This window comes from Nestor notabilis, unplaced genomic scaffold, assembly GCF_000696875.1.
Source record: "Nestor notabilis isolate BGI_N333 unplaced genomic scaffold, ASM69687v1 scaffold27862, whole genome shotgun sequence".
Classification (NCBI taxonomy): Eukaryota; Metazoa; Chordata; class Aves; order Psittaciformes; family Psittacidae; genus Nestor; species Nestor notabilis.
The window spans coordinates 17315-36675 of NW_009917551.1; the positions used below are offsets into that span (position 1 = coordinate 17315).

General features: G+C 36.3%; 1 protein-coding gene across 1 annotated transcript in view; it reads left to right on the plus strand.

Moving 5' to 3' along the window:
- Positions 1-12160: 12160 nt before the first annotated feature.
- Positions 12161-19361, plus strand: part of LOC104401637 (angiopoietin-1-like) — a gene marked incomplete at both ends in the record, with an annotated part of 34123 nt that continues 26922 nt past the window's right edge. The window contains 2 exons of the mRNA XM_010009289.1: positions 12161-12316; positions 14080-14201. Coding sequence (XP_010007591.1) covers positions 12161-12316; positions 14080-14201 — 278 coding nt within the window. The remainder of the gene's footprint in view (positions 12317-14079; positions 14202-19361) is intronic.

Below are 19361 nucleotides of genomic sequence, written 5' to 3' on the forward strand. Positions count from 1 at the left end.
CTGTAGTTGTGAGGAATGCCATCCTAATTCCTATATGTTCTGCAAATATGGTCAAACTAATGACCTGAAAGTCTACATTTATGTACTGTAACAACAAAGTCAGTACAACAGATATTTTTCCTTACCCCCTAGGGAGATAAACAGTACCACGTGGCTATCATAGTGAAATTGAGATTGAATTAAAATCCTGAATTTGAATACTTGAAAATTTAGGAATATCTTGCATTTGATTTCAAGCCCTGGTCATCTCTAATTCTGAAAAGTTACAGCATGTTTTAAAAGTCTGGGATATTTTCCTTATATTTAAATTGTCCTGTTATTCTGACATGTTGGTTTATTCGATGTATTTTTGATTACATTGTAAATCCTTCTGAATTCTGTAAATACTAAACCACCCTTCTGAATGTGATTTTACTTGGTAAGAAAACATTAGTTTTATTGTTTTAAGTGACCTACGTGGGATTTACTGTGAAATTAGAAGTATTGTAGCAGAAAGATCAAGAATGCAAAACCAATGATAAATGCTAAGAATTCATGTAAGATCTGAGTGAAGGAGGGATTTGAAATAATTGGTGTGTCTCATCTTTTCTCTGTGTTTCACTATATTAATCATGCCAGAAGAACTGTCACTTTATATTTGTGAACTGTGAAGCTCTGTCAGGACAAGGGCCAGTACAAGTTCCTGGATTACAGATCGGAAATGACTATGATCGTTATCACTTCAGGCATCGGGACACTGTGTGGAAATTTGCAAACAACAGTAGCAACTTAATCAGTGAGAGAGTGAGTCTGACAGCCACTCTGCCACCTCGCTGGGAATGCTTGAGCAGCCACGGGTGCCAGTATGCTGGGGATCACTGGGAAGATATTCTTAGTTAGTCCATCAAAGACATCTGAACAGTTTCTTACTATTTAGAAATAATTAATCTCATTCAATTTCATTTTTAGTGTAATGCTTTGATCAGTACTGAGCACACATGAATCTTAAACCGTTCATGTCTAATTGGTTTTAACCTGGACATTGAGCTTAACATGTGTGAACACATTTGGTGGTTTCTGTTTTCCCTTGTAAAATCAGGTATGTTTTCAAATTGTGGCAAAAAACCTGCCCATCTCTTTGTCTACCAATCCATTTCTAATATATGCCCCTCTTCCTCAGTGTATCATTTGCTACACCTGTTGTTCTGCATCTGTGCTTATGCATGCACATAATAGTTTTTCATATGTTAATTTATTTGTCCTATTTTTGTTAGCACCTGTGATAAGAACTGTGCATCAGCCATAAGAAAAGAAATTATTAACAGTGAGTTAGCAGATATGAAATTGAATTCTGAAAGCTTCCCCACTTTAGCTCATTATTTCATGACTTACAAAGGAATGCCTTGCATTGACACTGACTTCCAAGAAGAGCTGTGAGTATGATAAACTGAAGGAGGGAATATTCTTGCCAGGTCCTGGAATAAAAAAGCAAACAACCAAACAAAAGAAAGGGAAAAAAATGTTACTTCTAAAGCAAGGCTTTAGGAGGGAGACTTTTTCATAATTATTTTCCATTTGTCTCCTCTTTATAGTGACTTAAGTGTAGGAATATCTCCAAAAGATTTAAGTTTTCAAATTTTCACTACATTTAAACATGTTTGGACCAATTTTTATTCTTCAAAATTAGACAAAAAGAAGAGACTTTCAGCCCAATTTTCTTGTTGCTACTACTGAGTTTGTGCTCAGGGTTCAGTACGAAACAGCCTGATTCTACTGCTCATCATCGCAACTCCAGTGTGATTATTCCTTTAGCAGCTAATGAGGAAATTATAATACTTATTCCTGGTATATGAGCTCTCTAGAGAAACCTGAATTTTCACATGCCTCACCCAGAGGCTGTGGCATTCAAGAAGTAGGAGCAAGGAACTGATCCTCATAATCATATCCTGAATCTCACTTCAGCAACTGGGAATGAAGGAGATAGGTTGTATTAGCAAACATTTACTTAAAGGAAACCTGTGATTGTGCCCTTTCAAAATCTCCAGAGGAATGTAATGAAAAGAGGGACTAGAACTGTCTTTATATGTTTTGGCTGCTCTCATATTTCCTATAAAAAAGGTCTTATCTTTCTATACAGTTATTAAAAGCCATAAAAGGAAATGTATCTTGAACTATGCCATTTTTATCTTATTAAGTTTCATAGTCTTTTCTGCAAGCTAATTTGAGTGCCTGATATTTCGCTATATGGTTTAGTGATCTTCAGATCTTTCCACTGCTCCTTCTAAAACAGTTCTTTCACAATGTATTTAGTGGAATGAACTCATTCTTATTTTATGTATACATACATGTATGTGCATATGCAAATATATGTACATGTGTACTGAATATGTGACAATTTCAACCTGAGAATTTTATGTGTTTATATTATATTGGGAGTATTTGACACCACTTTTTTGGTGTATTTTAATTCACTGTTTGACATGTATTAAAGCAATCAGATCCATCAGCACAGGAAGAAAACAAAATTTCTGGGGCTGTACATATTTTGGCAGGAATAACTCACCCATATGCATAGTTATGCTTTCATTATAAAGCTGAGCATTATAGGTATGTCTGGAGGCACTTAGAGATTAATGGGTTTATATATAGAATTTCATGAATGGAAAGAAAAGGTGTTAGACTTTGTACTAGTAGTTAACTTTTTTATAGTGCTGTGGGAAACTGAAGTTGTTAGTTTACTGCTGCAGATACTTCTGGAAATTTTGTTTATTTGTGCCTTAAAATTATAAAGTGATTCCAGTAGAGGTGTATCAATGTCAATTTTTAATGTCTGTAGTAAAACTAAGGTAAACTTTGTCATGTATCCAGAACATCTATCATTAAATTGGTTGTGGCCAAATTATTGTAATAAAAGTTAGGAACCATGAATATAGCCAGACTTTATAGGACACAAATAAATGTTTCTGTCTACCTACACTATAACCCATAATTTAAGGGAGTTATTATATATACACTCTTGTAAATCCATGCATATAAATATTGTGTGAGAGAATATATAAACCCTTGTCTAGATATTAATTGCTGGTAGACTGAATTAGTTCAACAGATTTCAGGCCTCTACCTCCCTGTGTTCTGTGGGGGAATGGACTTTACAGCACATAGAAGCTTAGTTCTTTGCTGTATTAAGTAGCAATGGATAAGAACATCAGTCTTCAATATAAAATGGAATCATAGTGTTGAAGCCAAATGCTGAATACAAGACATAAAGTAAAATTAAGTTATATTTGCCGTTATTAGGCAAGCGAAAAGAGGAGAAAAGAACAGGGCTCTTAATTTAAATATTATCATTCTGTGTAGTGTAGATGGGATTCTTTTTCAAATTTTGTGCCAAGACGTGCTGAGGTGATGGATCACATCTGCTTACAAACACCTTGTTTTTGTGTATGTGGCTCCTCAGGTGCTCTAGCTTGCCAAAGGCTTCACTGAGAGTCAGAAGTTGGTAGCAATGAGCTTTGCCCCTGAGCAGACCATGAAGCATGCTGTCATTGCAGTTATGTTCTGTTTCTATTTTTCCCTGTGTTTTGAGGTACAGTTAGCTGTTGAAAGAGTAATCATGGCCACAATGATCACTGGCCCCACATCTCATCTGGTATTGGACAAGGCAAAACCCTACCTATCATGGTTCGGTTCTTACCAGATGCCTGTGAAACATTGTAGGCATCAAAGACAAGGAGTACACAATACATTTCTGGTAACACTGAAACGTTAGGAAGCTTGCATTATTCCCTGTAACCTAGTAAAATATGTGAGATCACTTTCAGCTTTCCTCACCACTAGGTTATTTATGATAGAAGCACACACATGGAGGATGTGAACACGTAATGTAGATATCCTCAGTTCTGCTGAGTGTTTTAAGACTGGTGGGATGCAGGGAGTGGATGTTTTGTGTATCTCTCTGGGTTGAAGGTAAAAATAAGTAGGTGCCTGGACCAGTGGGGAAGTTGCTTGATGGCCCAGGGCAATCCCTTACATTCCTGTAGCCCCATGTATACTGAAATTGCTGTACTTTCAGTGGTTTCAGTGCATCTAAACTTCCCATTTATGTGTTTTGAAAAGATCCCAGGTAAACACTGCAGGTTATTGACAGTCACCATCATAATGTGATGTCCTGGGTCTTCAGCTAACTTTGAGACTTTGTGACAGGTGCTGATGAAAGGCAGAAATGTAATCTCCAAGGAAGATGTAACCTACACAGGAAAAACAGACAAATGGTAATAAAAAGGATTTCTGATTTCTTCATCAGGGGGAACCTAAGAGAGAGAACTAAAGGCAGAGCTCATGGCAGTGAATAAAGATATTCCCTTTCTGTGATATTTATATAAGTCACTACAGAAAGAAGAACCTTGTGCAAAAATTAGAAGGTAATGCAGGTGAGTTAATTTCACAACCTTTCTTGGAAATGTGTTTTCATACACGGAACACCAACAATACGCTTTTATGCCACAACAACGAGTGTAAGGAACCAAGCAGAATTAAAAATATATTAAGAAATACAATATTAGAACAATACACTACCTCCTGCAAGATAAATAAAAAGTTATATATAGTTTCCAAACTATGCTGCAGATTCCCAGGTTCACTGAAAGTTTAGCTATAAGCTGGCAGTACAATATAGCAACCAGAACTACTTATGCAGTTTAAGATCACATTTTTCAAGAACCATATGCAATATACTAAGGAGATATTTCAGTGGAACTAATTTTCATTATAAGTCATAGGTCCATCCTCTAAGAATGAGCCTTAAGGTGTCTAAATATTCTTCTACACGGATGTTCCAAAATTAGTTATTCTGAAAAGCACTCCTCACCAAAAGAGAGTACTCCTCTCCTTGACAGATAAAATTAATTAGATACACACTTTAATAGAAATTATATCTTTTTTAAATCCCCACAGATGTTAACTTGTTTAGGGTAAGATCACAGATGTTGCTTTTTCTACAATTATGCCTTTCCCTTCAGTTTATATTTGGGATGGTCCAGATTTCCAGTCAATTGTAGAATCAAATGAATTTAGTTTGCAGAATTAACTAGTTTGGAAAGTTAGATCAAGAAAGAAAGATACAGATCATGCTGTACTAGAATTTGTAAAGGTTAGCATTAAACTGGTTAATTCTTTGAACCAGAAATATTACTGATCAGTAGAAAATAAGAACATATTTTTATGATTTACTTTTTATAAGTAGTTTCCTTATGGGACTATTTAATCACATTTGATGTGATTTTCAGTTATTGACTTTATTAAGCCTTAAGGTTAAAAAATGGAGAGATCTAATATTCATACAAAAGTAATTGAAATTGGCTCTTAAAGTGTTTTGCATGCTTTTGTAATAACCACAATTATTTACTCCTGAAATAAAAAATAAATTTCACTTATACAGTTTTTTGAGTTTTAGTCTAGAAGTGGGTAAGTTTTTAGAGTGATATGAAACCTCGAAAATGAATTGAAAAGATTTATTGAAGATACTATAGTAGAAATCTCAGATTGAATTATCAGGCCAGTACAGTCAATATTTGGCCTAAGTCAATCCACTGCCTTTGATAAGCCAGAAACTTTGTGAAGAACCGAAACTCAATCTTCTGGCTTCCAAACATTACCCATATATTGGATATTATGCTATTGGGTAAACCTAATGGGAAGTCTTTTGATATCTTGAAACAAAGAAAGAACTCTGTTCCCCATATCTTGTCTTGACTAGTGTAGCAAGGACTATTTCTATTCACATTAAAGTACAGTCCTTAATAAAAATACTTTTGCTTCCAGTTTACCAAGATTCCAGCGGGATGTCATACAATGTATTCTTCCACCATCATTATCCATTATTACCTATTACATTTTATGAACTTTACTGTATAACATAACATGGTACAGAGATACCAAGCCACCACTAACACAAGCTCGAATGTCTACAAACTGATTTTCCAAGACCATAGTTTCTAAAGCACCTAACAGAAGTAACCTGACTACAAAAAAGTGCTGTCATTTTATAATTGCAGAGCTGGTTCACACAATAATTTCTCAGATGCTTCTGCAGACTCAGTCCCTACTGAGGTACATTTGTACATTCAAAAACATCTTCAGTGACTTTCCTCACTTTGCTTATTGGGTCTATATAGAAAAGTTCCTTTTATTTATTTCATGTGCATTGTTTGGTTGGTTTGGATTTTTTAATTTTTGTGGGTTTAATTCATGAGATTCCTCATTTTTATTGGCTTCCTTTTAAAATTTTCATTAGGAGGTAAGTTTTCCAAATCTCTTCTCCATGCAATTTTACTATAGAGTTTGATTCCAAATACTGAGTCTGTGACCTTAAGTTGGAAGTAATCAAAACCTGAAAAGAATTAAAAAATAGAACTAGAAAGAACTAGAAAAAAACATATAATCTGCCTGATCTTTACCCAAAGTATTCTTCAGTTTTGGAGTTTTAAAAATTTACTCAGAGAATATCTATCAATATTTTATTACCTGTACTGTTAGAAACCTTTTCTTCTAATATGTAAAAGTTAAACTTCACTTACTGCAACTTCATGGATGTGGAAAATAGATTATTCTCTTTCTCTCTGCAGTTTTAGGCCCTTCTAGTCAGTTATTTTCTTGTTAGTCTTCCTATTAAGCTAAACTTCCCAAAGTCCTTTAATTTTCTAGATTTATGGCAACTCTTTGTCTTCTGTATACTCTCCCAAAAGGTGTTCATTAACATCTTTCTTGAGTTGCAACATTGAGAACTGGAAAAAAAACTCCTGAAGACACTATACTAATGCTGAATGCAGAAGTCAGATTACTTCATGTAATTGGAAAAAATCTCATAACATTTGTTATCCCTGATTTGTTCTGTTGGAAAGATGTCTGTTCATCCTTTTCTTTATCTGAAAAAGAAAATTTGGGTAGTTCTTGATAGGGTTTTTTGTTGTTGTTGGTTTGGTTTGGTTTGTTTTTTTAAATTTTATTATTTTTTAACTAGCTAGAAGATTCTGTTACATTCATAGCAATCTTTTATTCAACTGAAGATTGCTTTAACACCAAACTCAACCACCATGAGGACAAGTGTCAGTAGTACATTGGAAATCACCTGGATTAGAAATCTCAGTATCAGTCAGCTGGCGCTAAATCGAACAGTGTTTGGTCAGTGTGTGCTGAGAATGCACGTTTACGTATATTTCATAACCAACTTCTTTGTGAAAGCTTCATATATTACATACAAAAAGGCTTTTCCTGGAGTCCAGTTTGTGTACCAATTATTAGAATCTTTCATTTTAGCTCAGCAAGGTTGATTTCATAAATTCACTGAAATGATCAGTATGCACCCTTGTGTCATCTCAAGGTACCTAAGATCTGAGAAAATTCTTCCTCAAATAGATCACTTCTTTTCTCCTTTGGTGAAATTTATATTGCAATCTTATTAACTAATTAAGGATAAATTTAGAAGGTGGTCATCCTCTTTGTTTATATGATAGTATATCTACATTGTTCATCTACATTTTTTTTGTCTGATATGAATTTTCTTTGACATGCTTGAAGCCCAGGTAAGGCTGTTCCACATCAGGTGCAGATTAGCATGTCATCATTTCACCTGAGCATTATTCATTGTCTTTATGTGCCATCCATGTTTGTTTTACCCTGATTGTCCCTGGTCACAAACAGTCAGAAATAGTGGAAGGGTATATTATAATTTGTCTCCACTTCTTGGATTTGTAACACAAGAAGGCTATATCATTGCAAATTTGTCATTTTATCAATCTTTTCTGATTCACAGATAGCTCTTAGAAGATATGGGTTTTTGTTTGGTTGGCTGGTTGGTTTTTTAATAAAAGTAATTTCAGCCTTTTCAATACACAAATAAAATTGTTTTTCTCAGTGATAAACTCCTTCCTAAAACCTTTCTACTTCTGCAAAAGTCAAAGAAATTCTATTGCACTCTTTATATTTCAACTTCTTCCAGCTTATTCCCACTAAGGCTGTCTATGTATTTCTAAAATACAAATTACATCAAATATCACTTTTATATCCGACTTCCCAAGGCATTTTGTCAGTGTGGGGAAGTATGACCCTCCCTCAGACTGAAAAACAGAGAAAGAATTGGAGTTCCAATGATTCTTGTGCTATAGTATTATTAGTACATCTTTAGGTATGCAAAGCAAGACAGACGACAAAAAAGCTCTTACAGAATATCACTTCTGCATTGTCTTTCTATTATTCCAAATGATGTGCAATATATGGTATGAGAGGGAGAGCAGTCTGTTGTTGCTTTAACTTGCACTGTATAAAAACCTCATGTCATCTGGATATCATAGCAGTCCTTAACATAAAATTACATGGGACTAACATTGTTTGATCAAAGTAAAAGAAAAAGCTCTTATTTTATTTATAAGCCATCTGCCACAAACCATTATCATTTACTTAAACCCTAAGTTACAGTTTTCATTTTAATAGCTCTGTTAGTGTTTGGGTGGTTTCTATGAAGATTAGTCAATAAACATTGTCCAGAAAAAGCTAGATACTTTTAATGCATAATCATCTGGAATGTTTATTAAACAATAATACTGAACATTCTGACAGTTTTATTTCTGCAAAAGTTACAATGTTATTATGCATCCCACCAGTAAGCCTGCATTACTGAAAACTCCTGTGCAATGTAATGGGTCTTACTGAAAGCAGATGCAGCCAAATTAAGAGAATGGGCATCAATGTACTATAGAAAACCACATAGTGGGAGGGGTGGAATGAGGGAAAAAGAATACAGAAAAGAATTCTGTTTCATTTTTGAAAAAAAAGGTATCTAAAATAAGAAGAAACAGTAATGTATGGATTTGAAAATCCAAATGCAAAATGTAGATGCACTGAAAAGAGTATTTCACCATGTATTATACATTTAGTGTTTAACACAGAGTCTCCGGATAAATTGAATTAACTATAGGAAGAAAGGGTTCTAAAAGATGACTTCAACCCCTAACTGTTCTTGAATTTACTTCATGAATAGGTTTCTGTGTGTCATATTTTCTGTGAGGCCACCCTGCAAGGATACTTTTATCACCTGTTAAATGCTATTCCTCTTAACTAACCACAAAGAAAGCTCAGCCTAAGGTTCAGTACACTTAATACAATGTCTCCGAAGAAGGGAAGGTTTCAGATAAAACTTGCTGCTTGGCTGTAATGAACCTGGTAAATGTTGGTTTCCTGCAATAAAAATAATAAGTGAAATCTTGGCCTATTCAAGTCAATAGGGATTTTGCCATTGATTTTGGCAGAGTCAGTATTGCAACCAGTAAATCTCCTGAGCAAACTAAAAGAAGTGGGTGAAGGAAAGAAGGGGAATTAATGTAACAGAACCTCTACAGTATTTCAGTCCTTGTTCTACCTTCCTTGGCCTGAGTGAATAGCTCCTGATGCTCCTGAGATGTGCTCGCAGAAACTATTGTGGCAGTGTACGGAACACCAAATATTTACAAAAGCATTTAATGAGTAATTCCGAAATGGGAAAATCAGCTTTGTTGTTATAATGAGTCAGTCTCAGATTCAATCAGAGGCTGTTTTAGGAGTGAGTAACCAAGGGCAGTTGCCCAAGAATGGATACTATGGGGAGTGTGTTAGCCTACAATAATTAAAAGTACAAGTTGTCCAATATGCCTCAATCAGCACCTGTGTTCTTGCTAGTCAAAACCTGCTGTAGCTTCACACAGACACAATTAGATCTTTTAAACACAATCCTTTCTGTAATGTGAGTAAAGCAACAGGGAAAAAAACCCAGTAAGAAATGTAATTTTTTGTCTATTTATATTTATATTCCTATCTGTGTTTTTGTTGATGTGTGAAAATATCTAATTTCTGATTTCTGATGTATAGTAAGTGTATCTACCATATTTTTTTACGGTTTTCCCAGACATCCAGTACGCACATGTACCATGTGGCCCATGTTAAACAAGGCAGTCTCAGAAAGCTGTGGACTAACAAATCAAGCACTGTACAATCACATCACATACATGCTATGTTCCTATCTGGAAACAAAACACATTGGATGAGAGAAATGTGAGTGTTGGTACTCCATCGTGGGCAGTACTATGTCTTGAGAGTCCTGTGTTTCATTAGGAGGTGAAAGCTGTGGGAGAAATTTGAACTTCTTGTTCAGATGTTCCAGTATCTGGATGAGAATATAGAGAATATGGAGCATCCCATTTGTGGGGCTCTTTCATAGTGATTATTTGCAACCAAAGGATACTTTGGGGGATAAAAAAGGAAAATGGTTAGAAAACAAGGAGCAAAGGGTTGCTAAAAATACATTATTGGATGTGAAAGAGATATACAGGCAAAATACTTCTGAACATAAAAGCATGGCATAGAAATGTGATGGATCTGTAAAATCTCCCTTGAACTAGCATAATATTTGTAACACTTATCTCACAGTAACAGACTAAAACAGAGCAGTGAACTTATACTGGGAGTGGAAAATGGTGACATCCTCTGTAGACATTGTTTTGCAATGCAGTTTTGCTTGGCTGTTAAATCTCATTTTAAGACTTATCAGAGTATTCAAGAATAAATTTTCCCCACCACTTAAAACACTCTGCAGGTTTCCAGCCCAGAGTGGTTACCTGGCAATTTAAGCAAATATTTCTGTTGTCTGAAACTGTAAGAAATCCACTTTGGTTTTGACCAACATGGGTATTAAGTGCTTCTTCAAACTGATGTAAGCAAGCAAACAAACAAAACACTAACAACTGTTTATGCCAAAAATATTTACACTTTGGCAGTGTTCTTTCTCTGTCAAAGTGTTTATAAAACTAGTAGGAGGTGTACATAAGTGACTAAATTTTGATAAATCCTTTGTGAGCTCAGCTGATGTGGCTCATCAGAACATCTAACAGTAGTTATGCCTAAGCACAAGTATGTTTATAAATAAGATGAAAGCAGCCCTTTTTATTAATCATACTGTATATCTGACTCCTGCTTCTTTCTTTAGCCTTTAAATAAACTCCATCTGGTTCATACTATATAGTTGCACAGCTCACTTTTCACAATGAAATATGCTTACTGCTGCAGAAATGGGTCCAATGTGATTGACATGATTAGGTAAAACAGTGGTTGCTTAAGTCTGGAACTGGCTAACTGTAAAAAACATGATAAGCCACAGAAAGAAACTGAGGACCAGATCTTCACTGGGTGTCCTTCACTGGCTGGACTCCAACTGATTTCAGTGGAAGGTATTGAAAAAACATGTTCTGGGATGTTCTGGGCCACCTTTCTTCTGTTAATACTTTATTGAGCACATCAAGCAAGATTCCAAAACACTGCTTGTATAAGAAAGAAACAATCTCATTAAATTGTAGACTACTCCTGAGTTTCTAGTGTGCTGTTGCTGGGCAAGGATGTAGGTAGCTAGAAGGGGAATGACCCTGCCTATGTTAACTAAAATGGATTGAAACAAAAAGTGCCCCTCTCTCTAGGGTGCCCAATTTATTAAGAAGGTCCTAATTCATCAAAAAAGGAAAAAAAAATCAAAGGAACAAAACAGCTTTCTATGTGTTTTGGTCAAGAACTTCCTTCTTTTATTGCCATTGACAGTGTCTTCATTCCTTTACAATTTATTGGTCACAGCTAAACTAAGCCATGCCCACTGCTGAGTTTGTGAAACTCTTTGTGGGGGTCTAACACATAAAAAATAATATTGATGAAACTGTGAGATAGGAAAAATCCAGGAGAGGTAGGATAGGATATGGTAGGATCTCTTCCAGGAAGGACTCACATGTAAATTATAATATACAAGTAGGACCTGGCATTTCCCTGCGGTGTGCTTTGTTCTTTTAGGGGTTCATTTGGAGCTGTCATTACATCTCTACCACAGATGTCCTGTCCACTGCAATCTCAACACAGATGGAGACAGGCAGAGCCTGCTCCAGCTCATGACAGCAGGCTGTGATACTTGGAAAAACACTGGGACTCTGTGGCTGGAAAGGGCTACGCAGATGGTCAGGTCACTACACCCACAATCACAGGGTCAGCTGAGACTTGGGCTCCCCCTGAAAAGGTTGAAATTTCCCCTTTTAGCAAGAATGCCAGCTATCCACCCTGATGTCACCAGAATGCCTAAACAAGCAAAAATACCACAGCTACAACCCTTTCTCTTTTACAGCTTGAGAACTACATTGTGGAAAACATGAAATCGGAGATGGTGCAACTGCAGCAGAATGCTGTGCAGAACCACACCGCCACCATGCTCGAGATAGGGACCAGTCTCCTCAGCCAGACAGCAGAACAGACAAGAAAACTCACGGATGTTGAAACCCAGGTATGTTCCCAGAGTGGTTTTCTAAAAGCTTTTATTATCCTCTTCCTATTCCAATACACCACCACACAAAACATTTCAACACATGGCTCCAAGAAACATACACACTCTGTTTCTTGGTACCAGCAGCAGCGATGACTGACCATCGTTGTGCATCTGTCTTCTGATTTCATTTGGTTAGCGTATTTAGCTCTGTGTGCATAAGGCAGGCAGGACTGTCCAGGAAACTAAATCATCATTTGACTTCAAATAAACAGCCCAGCTACCAACTGTGAATGATACAAGTGTCAAGCTAAATAAAGAGTTTCAGGCTAAAACAGAGCCTTTGATCTCCGTTGTTGTTTGCCTCTTTACTGTTACAGGAAAGTTTGTTTATTTTCTGCAAGATGTTTCCAGTTATTTGAAAAGTAGTGTATATCTGAAGCTTTTAAACCATGAAGAAAGAGGGACAAGCATCAGTTCTTTTATAAAACACTGTGTATTTGTTATTACTGTAAAACTGTATAACGTCACATGAATATAAAGAGCCATCTCTATAGGATTGATCCCTAGCACTAAAATCACTTCCTCTTTAGAAATCTGTCGGTGGTTTCCTGTCTTCTTGCCAATCTTCGTAATACAGTTTCAATTTCTGCCACATTCTTCTGAAACTGTGGTGCTGCCTCCTGACGTTTCCAGATGTATCCATCTTGAAAAACATAACCGCTTCACACAATGTCCAATTTTTAAAACCTCTGTACCCTTAAACAAGACCAGCTCAAGTTACTTTGTGAATGTCAACAATTTCGAACAAAAATAAGGCACTGGGCTGAGTTTGAGAGCCATTCTGTTTGCTTTATGTTCTGTAACAAATTCTTACCTAGCATGCATGTGAAAATATTACCATATAATCCTATGATGATACTGATAAATATCCTTCCAAGAAAGGTCTGATAGGTTCCATTAAAGATGAAGCTTTTTCAGTTCCAGAAGTGATTACATCTCAGTTCTGTGCACACATTTTTACAAAAACCAACACACACTGCTTCAGGCTCTGTGTAATGAATGACAACAACCCAATAAAATCAGCTAACATTAATTAACATTGTTGCTTTCGCTCTTGAAAACATTGTGCTATTTCCACCTTTGAACTATTTTTTGTTAGACTCTATTCTCTTTCTTCTAGTTAAAAGGCCTCTTTCAGTCTGATGTACTTAGTAAAAGGGGCTATTGATACAGACCACCAGTAAAGTGAAAGACAATTGCATAAGGCAATGTTTAGGATCACAGCCCACATCTTAAAAATCTGTGTAAGAGTGCAAGTTGTGATAACATAAGCAGACACCAGACTTCTGCCAATATGGCAAAAGAGAGACCTCAGGGGAAAGCTAAAGTAGGAGCTCTATTTACAAAATAGCGGATGCAACACTTTGGCTGTGGTCCAAGTACTCTTGCACTCTTCTGGTTGAAGCATGCTTTGTTGGAATTCATGTTTGAGGCATGCCTCATGTTCCTTCCATTGAAATGAAGCTTATTTGGCAGTCACCTTTCCTTTTTCTGCCGCTCTAGTATTATTCTACAGTAAACAGGGTGCCAGAATATCAGCTGGTACATATCAGTGTAGCCTGAGTGAGTTCATTTGCACCAGCTGAGCAGCTGAGGTTAAAAAAAGGATTTAGAAACAATTTTTGAGGAATCATCAAATCAGAATGAAATGGTTGCATTATGTTGCTATGGAAACATAACCAGGACAATATAAACACTAATGTTTTTAATTTATCCTTAAGGTGCTAAATCAAACATCCAGACTTGAAATTCAGCTACTAGAAAATTCACTGTCAACATACAAGCTAGAAAAACAGCTGCTACAACAGACACATGAAATCTTGAAAATTCATGAGAAAAACAGGTAAGAACGAGTAGTTGGTGTCTTACACTCATAAAGTGGTTTGTGCATACTTCGTTCTAAGAAACTGAGAAAAGAAAGATGCAAATATGGTAATTGGAAAGTATAGGTAACATTTATGAAATGGCTAAAAGCGCTAGGGTGTGAACATACACTGTGTTAGCTCATGTATGATAAATGTAAGTTGATTTTTACCACTTTTCATGTGAACTGTAAATTTAGAACTTGGTTTGCTTCATGACAACTTAGTCACATGGCCACAGATCCTCCCACTGAAAAGCACAAGGATAACTTGTATGAGAATTTTCAGGTAGAAAAATACTAATATAAAATTATGATTTTATCAACTACCTTAAAGTTCATCTTTCTAGTTTTGATATAAGGAAGGATCTCTCTCTTTGAACTCATTTATATATAGCATACTTGGAGACATGATCCATTTAAAGAATAAAGAATAAGTGAATGGTAAATATTTGGGGTTTATGTTGAAATTGAAGAAGAAACTGTTTATCAGAACATAGCTTTTTAAACAGTGAAGTGAGAGTCAAGAAGAAGTACCAGTGTTGTACCTTTCTGTGCTTCAGAGAAGTATGTCTCTTGCAGAGAGAGTTCCTTACTGGGAGAGGTGCTTCTGTGACACAGGACTCTACCTGAACTTACTGGATTTAACAATCCAGTATCTCAGAGTGTGTGTGATGTGTTGACCTTGCCTGGCTGCCAGATGCCCACCCAGCTGCTCTCTTACTCCCCCTCATCAACAGGACAGAGGGAGAAAATATAATGAAAAATCTTGTGGTTGAAATAAAGACAGAGAGATCACCTACCAGTACTGCCATGGGAAAAACATATTTTCTTATTTCCAATTAATAATGGTGTAGGATGGTTAGAAATAATAACAAATCAAAAAAAACTTTCACCCCTACCTCCCCTTCTTCCCAGGCTCAAAATCACTCCTGACTCTTCTACCACCCTGCCTTCGAGCAATGCAGGTGGAAGGAACAGGGGTTGTGGTCAGTTCACCTGGTCCTTCCTCTTGCTCTTTCCCTTCTCCAGCATGGCTCTTTCCCATAAGCTGTTGTCCTTCAGGATAAGATTTGTCCAATGTGGCCTATCCATAAGCTGAAGCTTCCTTCTGGACATCTCCACCTTTTCCAGTGTGAAGTTCTCCATGGGAAATACCTGCTCCACTATGGTCTCTCCATGGGTGCAGGGGAACCTCCTTCTCTCCTTCTTCTCTGAACTTGGTGTCTGCAGCATTGTTATTCTCACTATTTTACCTCGCTTCTCACACTGTCATGTAGTGGTTTTACCCTTTCTTAAACGTGTTTTCTCCAAGGCACAGCCACTTTGGCAGACAAGCTCAGCTGTGTCTCATGGTTGGATAATGATGAAAAATAGAAAACACCGATAATAAGAGATGTTTTTGCTAGATATGTCTAGTTGCAAAATTGGTCAAATAATATGCCATTTTTTCTACTGGTTATGAAAACCAATTTAATGTATTTAACAACTGTGTATAACCAGTAATTCCAACAGATGTTATTCTGGAGAATTTGGATTACGTTTAAAAGTCTTGAACTCCATAGATTTCCCTTGACCAGATGAAAGTATGAATAAATTCTTGCAGAATTAATTTCAGCCATCTCAAAATTAAGTAATTCACCTAAAGTGCATATATGGGCTCTTCTGTTACTCTACAGAAAGAGTAGGCACATGCAGGAGGCAGTTCATTCTGCATATTTTAAAAATCTATTTCAATTTAGAATTAGCCCAAGCATTAGTCAAGTATATAAATACTTGCATTTTTATCTTCTACAATCTGGTTAGCAACAAAATTTTACTGGCTGCTCAAAAGACTGTCTTGTGTACTTAATAATTTGAATTTACTTATTTATCTTAGCAATGTGTCAGGGTGTAAAACCTTCATGTCAGTGAACAAGTAAGTTTTACTTAAGATGACCTTTGACTTGGCTGACATTATGATGAAATGGTCTATGACATGACAAAATGGTCTACCTTGTTTTTTCAGAAGAAAAGGAGGGGTATGTTAAAAAGCACATTTTATACCTAATTCTTTCTCTTAGAAGTATATTTGTATATGGATAAATGAAAAAGCACATTGAGTTTCATCTTGTTATGAAGCAAGAACCTGGCATACATTTCCAGGTTCTATATTCCCTCCTTGAAAATGATAAAATTAGGGAGAGGTCAGTGTTGTGATTCCACTAAATTATGGATAGTCAGCTGCCTGTATCATCTACTCCTAACAAAGAAATGCTTAGACTTGGCCTCCTAGGTCCCAATCCTGAAATCAATTATATGTGTATCAAGTTCACTCTGGGACGCATCTTCATGATCTTGGCAGATCTTACGTTTCTGGACATGACAATGATTTTAGTTTTAGTTTGACTTAGCTATAAACAGTACTTGTAGATTGCTGATCGGGCTATGTTCAGTAGTTATTTACAATTAAAATGTCTTTGTCCCTCTAAATATCACTCTCACATCAATAAAATAGAGAAAACTTTTATCCACTTTGCCTGCGTTGACTATAAGCTTGTTTGGAAGGGGCCTTTCTTTTGCAGTAGGTTCACACCACAGTGGAAATGAGTGTAGGAACTGTTATCATCACAAAAATAATCAAAAGAGAAAGTGTAATGTAGGCAGATCATTTCTTTTTCTGTACTAAAAAAAAAAATCTTAATTGCTATCAAAAAATGGATTTTGTATTAAAGTAAAGCAAAATATTACAGTAATAATAACTGATTGTTGATGTATCACAGTACATTAAAGAAAATGAACACTGCATATCAACAGGGGACCAATGTATGATCTTTAGAGAAGAGATATATCTGTTCTTGGCCTTTCTCTTTACTTCCTGCCTCTGCTGGGAAAAGTGGCCAATTTTTTTCTATTTATCCCACCGAAGTGAAAGATATTCTGTGGCATAAGTAGAGTCACATTTGCCCCAGAATCATGTTTCTATTAAGTGCTCTCATGCCATAAATAATTTAGTTTTGTGGGTTCCCACCCACTATAACGTAAATGGTAGTTTCTTCCATTGCTGGTTTTTCTCCCACAAGAGTTTTTTAAAAACTGTTTTGATTTATTCTTCATAGATTCCCCTGCTAAAGTGCCTTTATCACCCCCTCTTTTTTCCCAGAGTGTACCATCTGCATTTAACTTATTGTATGCCATTTGTTTCAATATGTAAGTGTGAAAACAACTTTTTATTTACTAATATGAAACAAAAGAGAAAACTATGATGGAATTCTGCATCTTCTAGCAATATATAGTGGAAATGAAATTTAAATATAAAATCCTACATGAATATGCAGGCAATCTAACTACATTAACACATTCAGTACAAGAACTGTTTTATCCTACGAGAAGCAAGGACTCAATGATTCTTGAATTTCCATCTTACTGTGTGAAAGATGGATTAGTTTTGTTTGCAGGTTTCACATGCACTAAAAAAGATAAATCCAGATATTTTGCTTGACTTTTGTGATTTCAATGGTACTATCACTGGTATAAAAAAAAAAAATAGGCTTACTGATGTTAGGTGACCAGTTACTGGCCTTGAGGAATATGGGGACACATATTTTTACAATTACTTAAACTCAGAATAGAATATCAGACCACCAAAGTAAGAATGACCGGTCAATACTTAACAACATACAGAAAATTTCACTCATATAAAAGAAAGTACAAAGAAGCTGTCTCAATGAGAAAATAGCATTCTTGCACTCAAAAGTAAGCATTTAAATTCTCTAGCTGTTTGTCTTCTTATAGAATCACAGAATCATAGAGTAGTTAGGGTTGGAAAGGACCTTAAGGTCATCTAGTTACAACCCCCCTGCCATGAGCAGGGACACCACACACTAAACTATGTCACCCAAGGCTCTGTCCAACCTGGCCTTGAACACCTCCAGGGTTGGAGCATTCACAGCTTCCTTGGCCAACCTATTCTAGTGCCTCACCACCCTCACTGTGAAGAAATTCTTCCTTAGATCTAATCTAAACTTTCCCTATTTACGTTTGAACCCATCATGCCTTGTCCTACCACTACAGTCCCTAATGAAAGGTCCCTCCCCAGCATCCTTGTAGGCCCTCTTCAAATATTGGAAGGCTGCTATAAGGTCTCCACGCAGCCTTCTCTTCTCCAGGCTGAACAGCCCCAACTTTCTCAGCCTGTCTTCATACGGGAGGTGCTCCAGCCCCGTTCAAGTTTCATTTAACTGCAACTGTGACATGCTGTCTTAAGAGTTAAAAAATATAGATCTAGAACCAGAGATCCCTTTCCTAATACTAAAATACAGAAACTGAAAAGAAAGTACTGATTGCGCAGCCACTCTGTGACTTGGAGGCACTCTGAGAACTTCCTTATACATAATAATACAAGAAAACCACATGTATACAACCACAGAATTTTTTTCTACTATCACATTAGTTGTTTTTATTGAATTACTCAAAAAAGTAAGTGTTTTTATCTAAATCTTTAATAAATCCAGATTTTTTTAGAGATTATCTTCATGCAAAAGATGCCCATCTCTAAGATCTGGTCTATATCCTGTTCTCACGTGTCTAAACTGAGGCCTCTGAAAACAAAGATAAAAAAATCCCTTAAACTGCTGTGGTCTGGAATGGATTAGTGAGTAAACTACAACCTTATAAGGCATATTGTCTAAACCAGACTTTCCTTCCTCCCCAGAGAGCTACCAGAGTGCTTTCTATATGTTCTACTTCATCACCTTTCAAAAAGTCAACAGCTTTCACTGGAAGTCATTCTTTGTCTTCTGTATGGGCCTTCTACCCTCTCCAGCGTTATCAGAGGTCTTTTTCTGAACCACCTGGGCATAGCTCAGTTGCACCCAGGCATTCTAACAGCTTATAGCCTGACAAAGTTAACACATCATTTGTATGGTTTTGTGTGTATATATATTTGTACAGCCTTACCAAGATCAGTAGTTTAGACACTGAGACATGGTAAACCTTTAGCAAAACTAAGGGTGTCTGGACCTGGGGGGTGTGTGTGCATGTTTGATTTTAATTTAACTGTCTTCTAGATAACGACTCCGAAGAGTCATTGTCCAGTGGATAATACTGATATTTATCCATGCTAACAATAACATCTGTTTCTTCACAGCTTTGTTCTGTTCC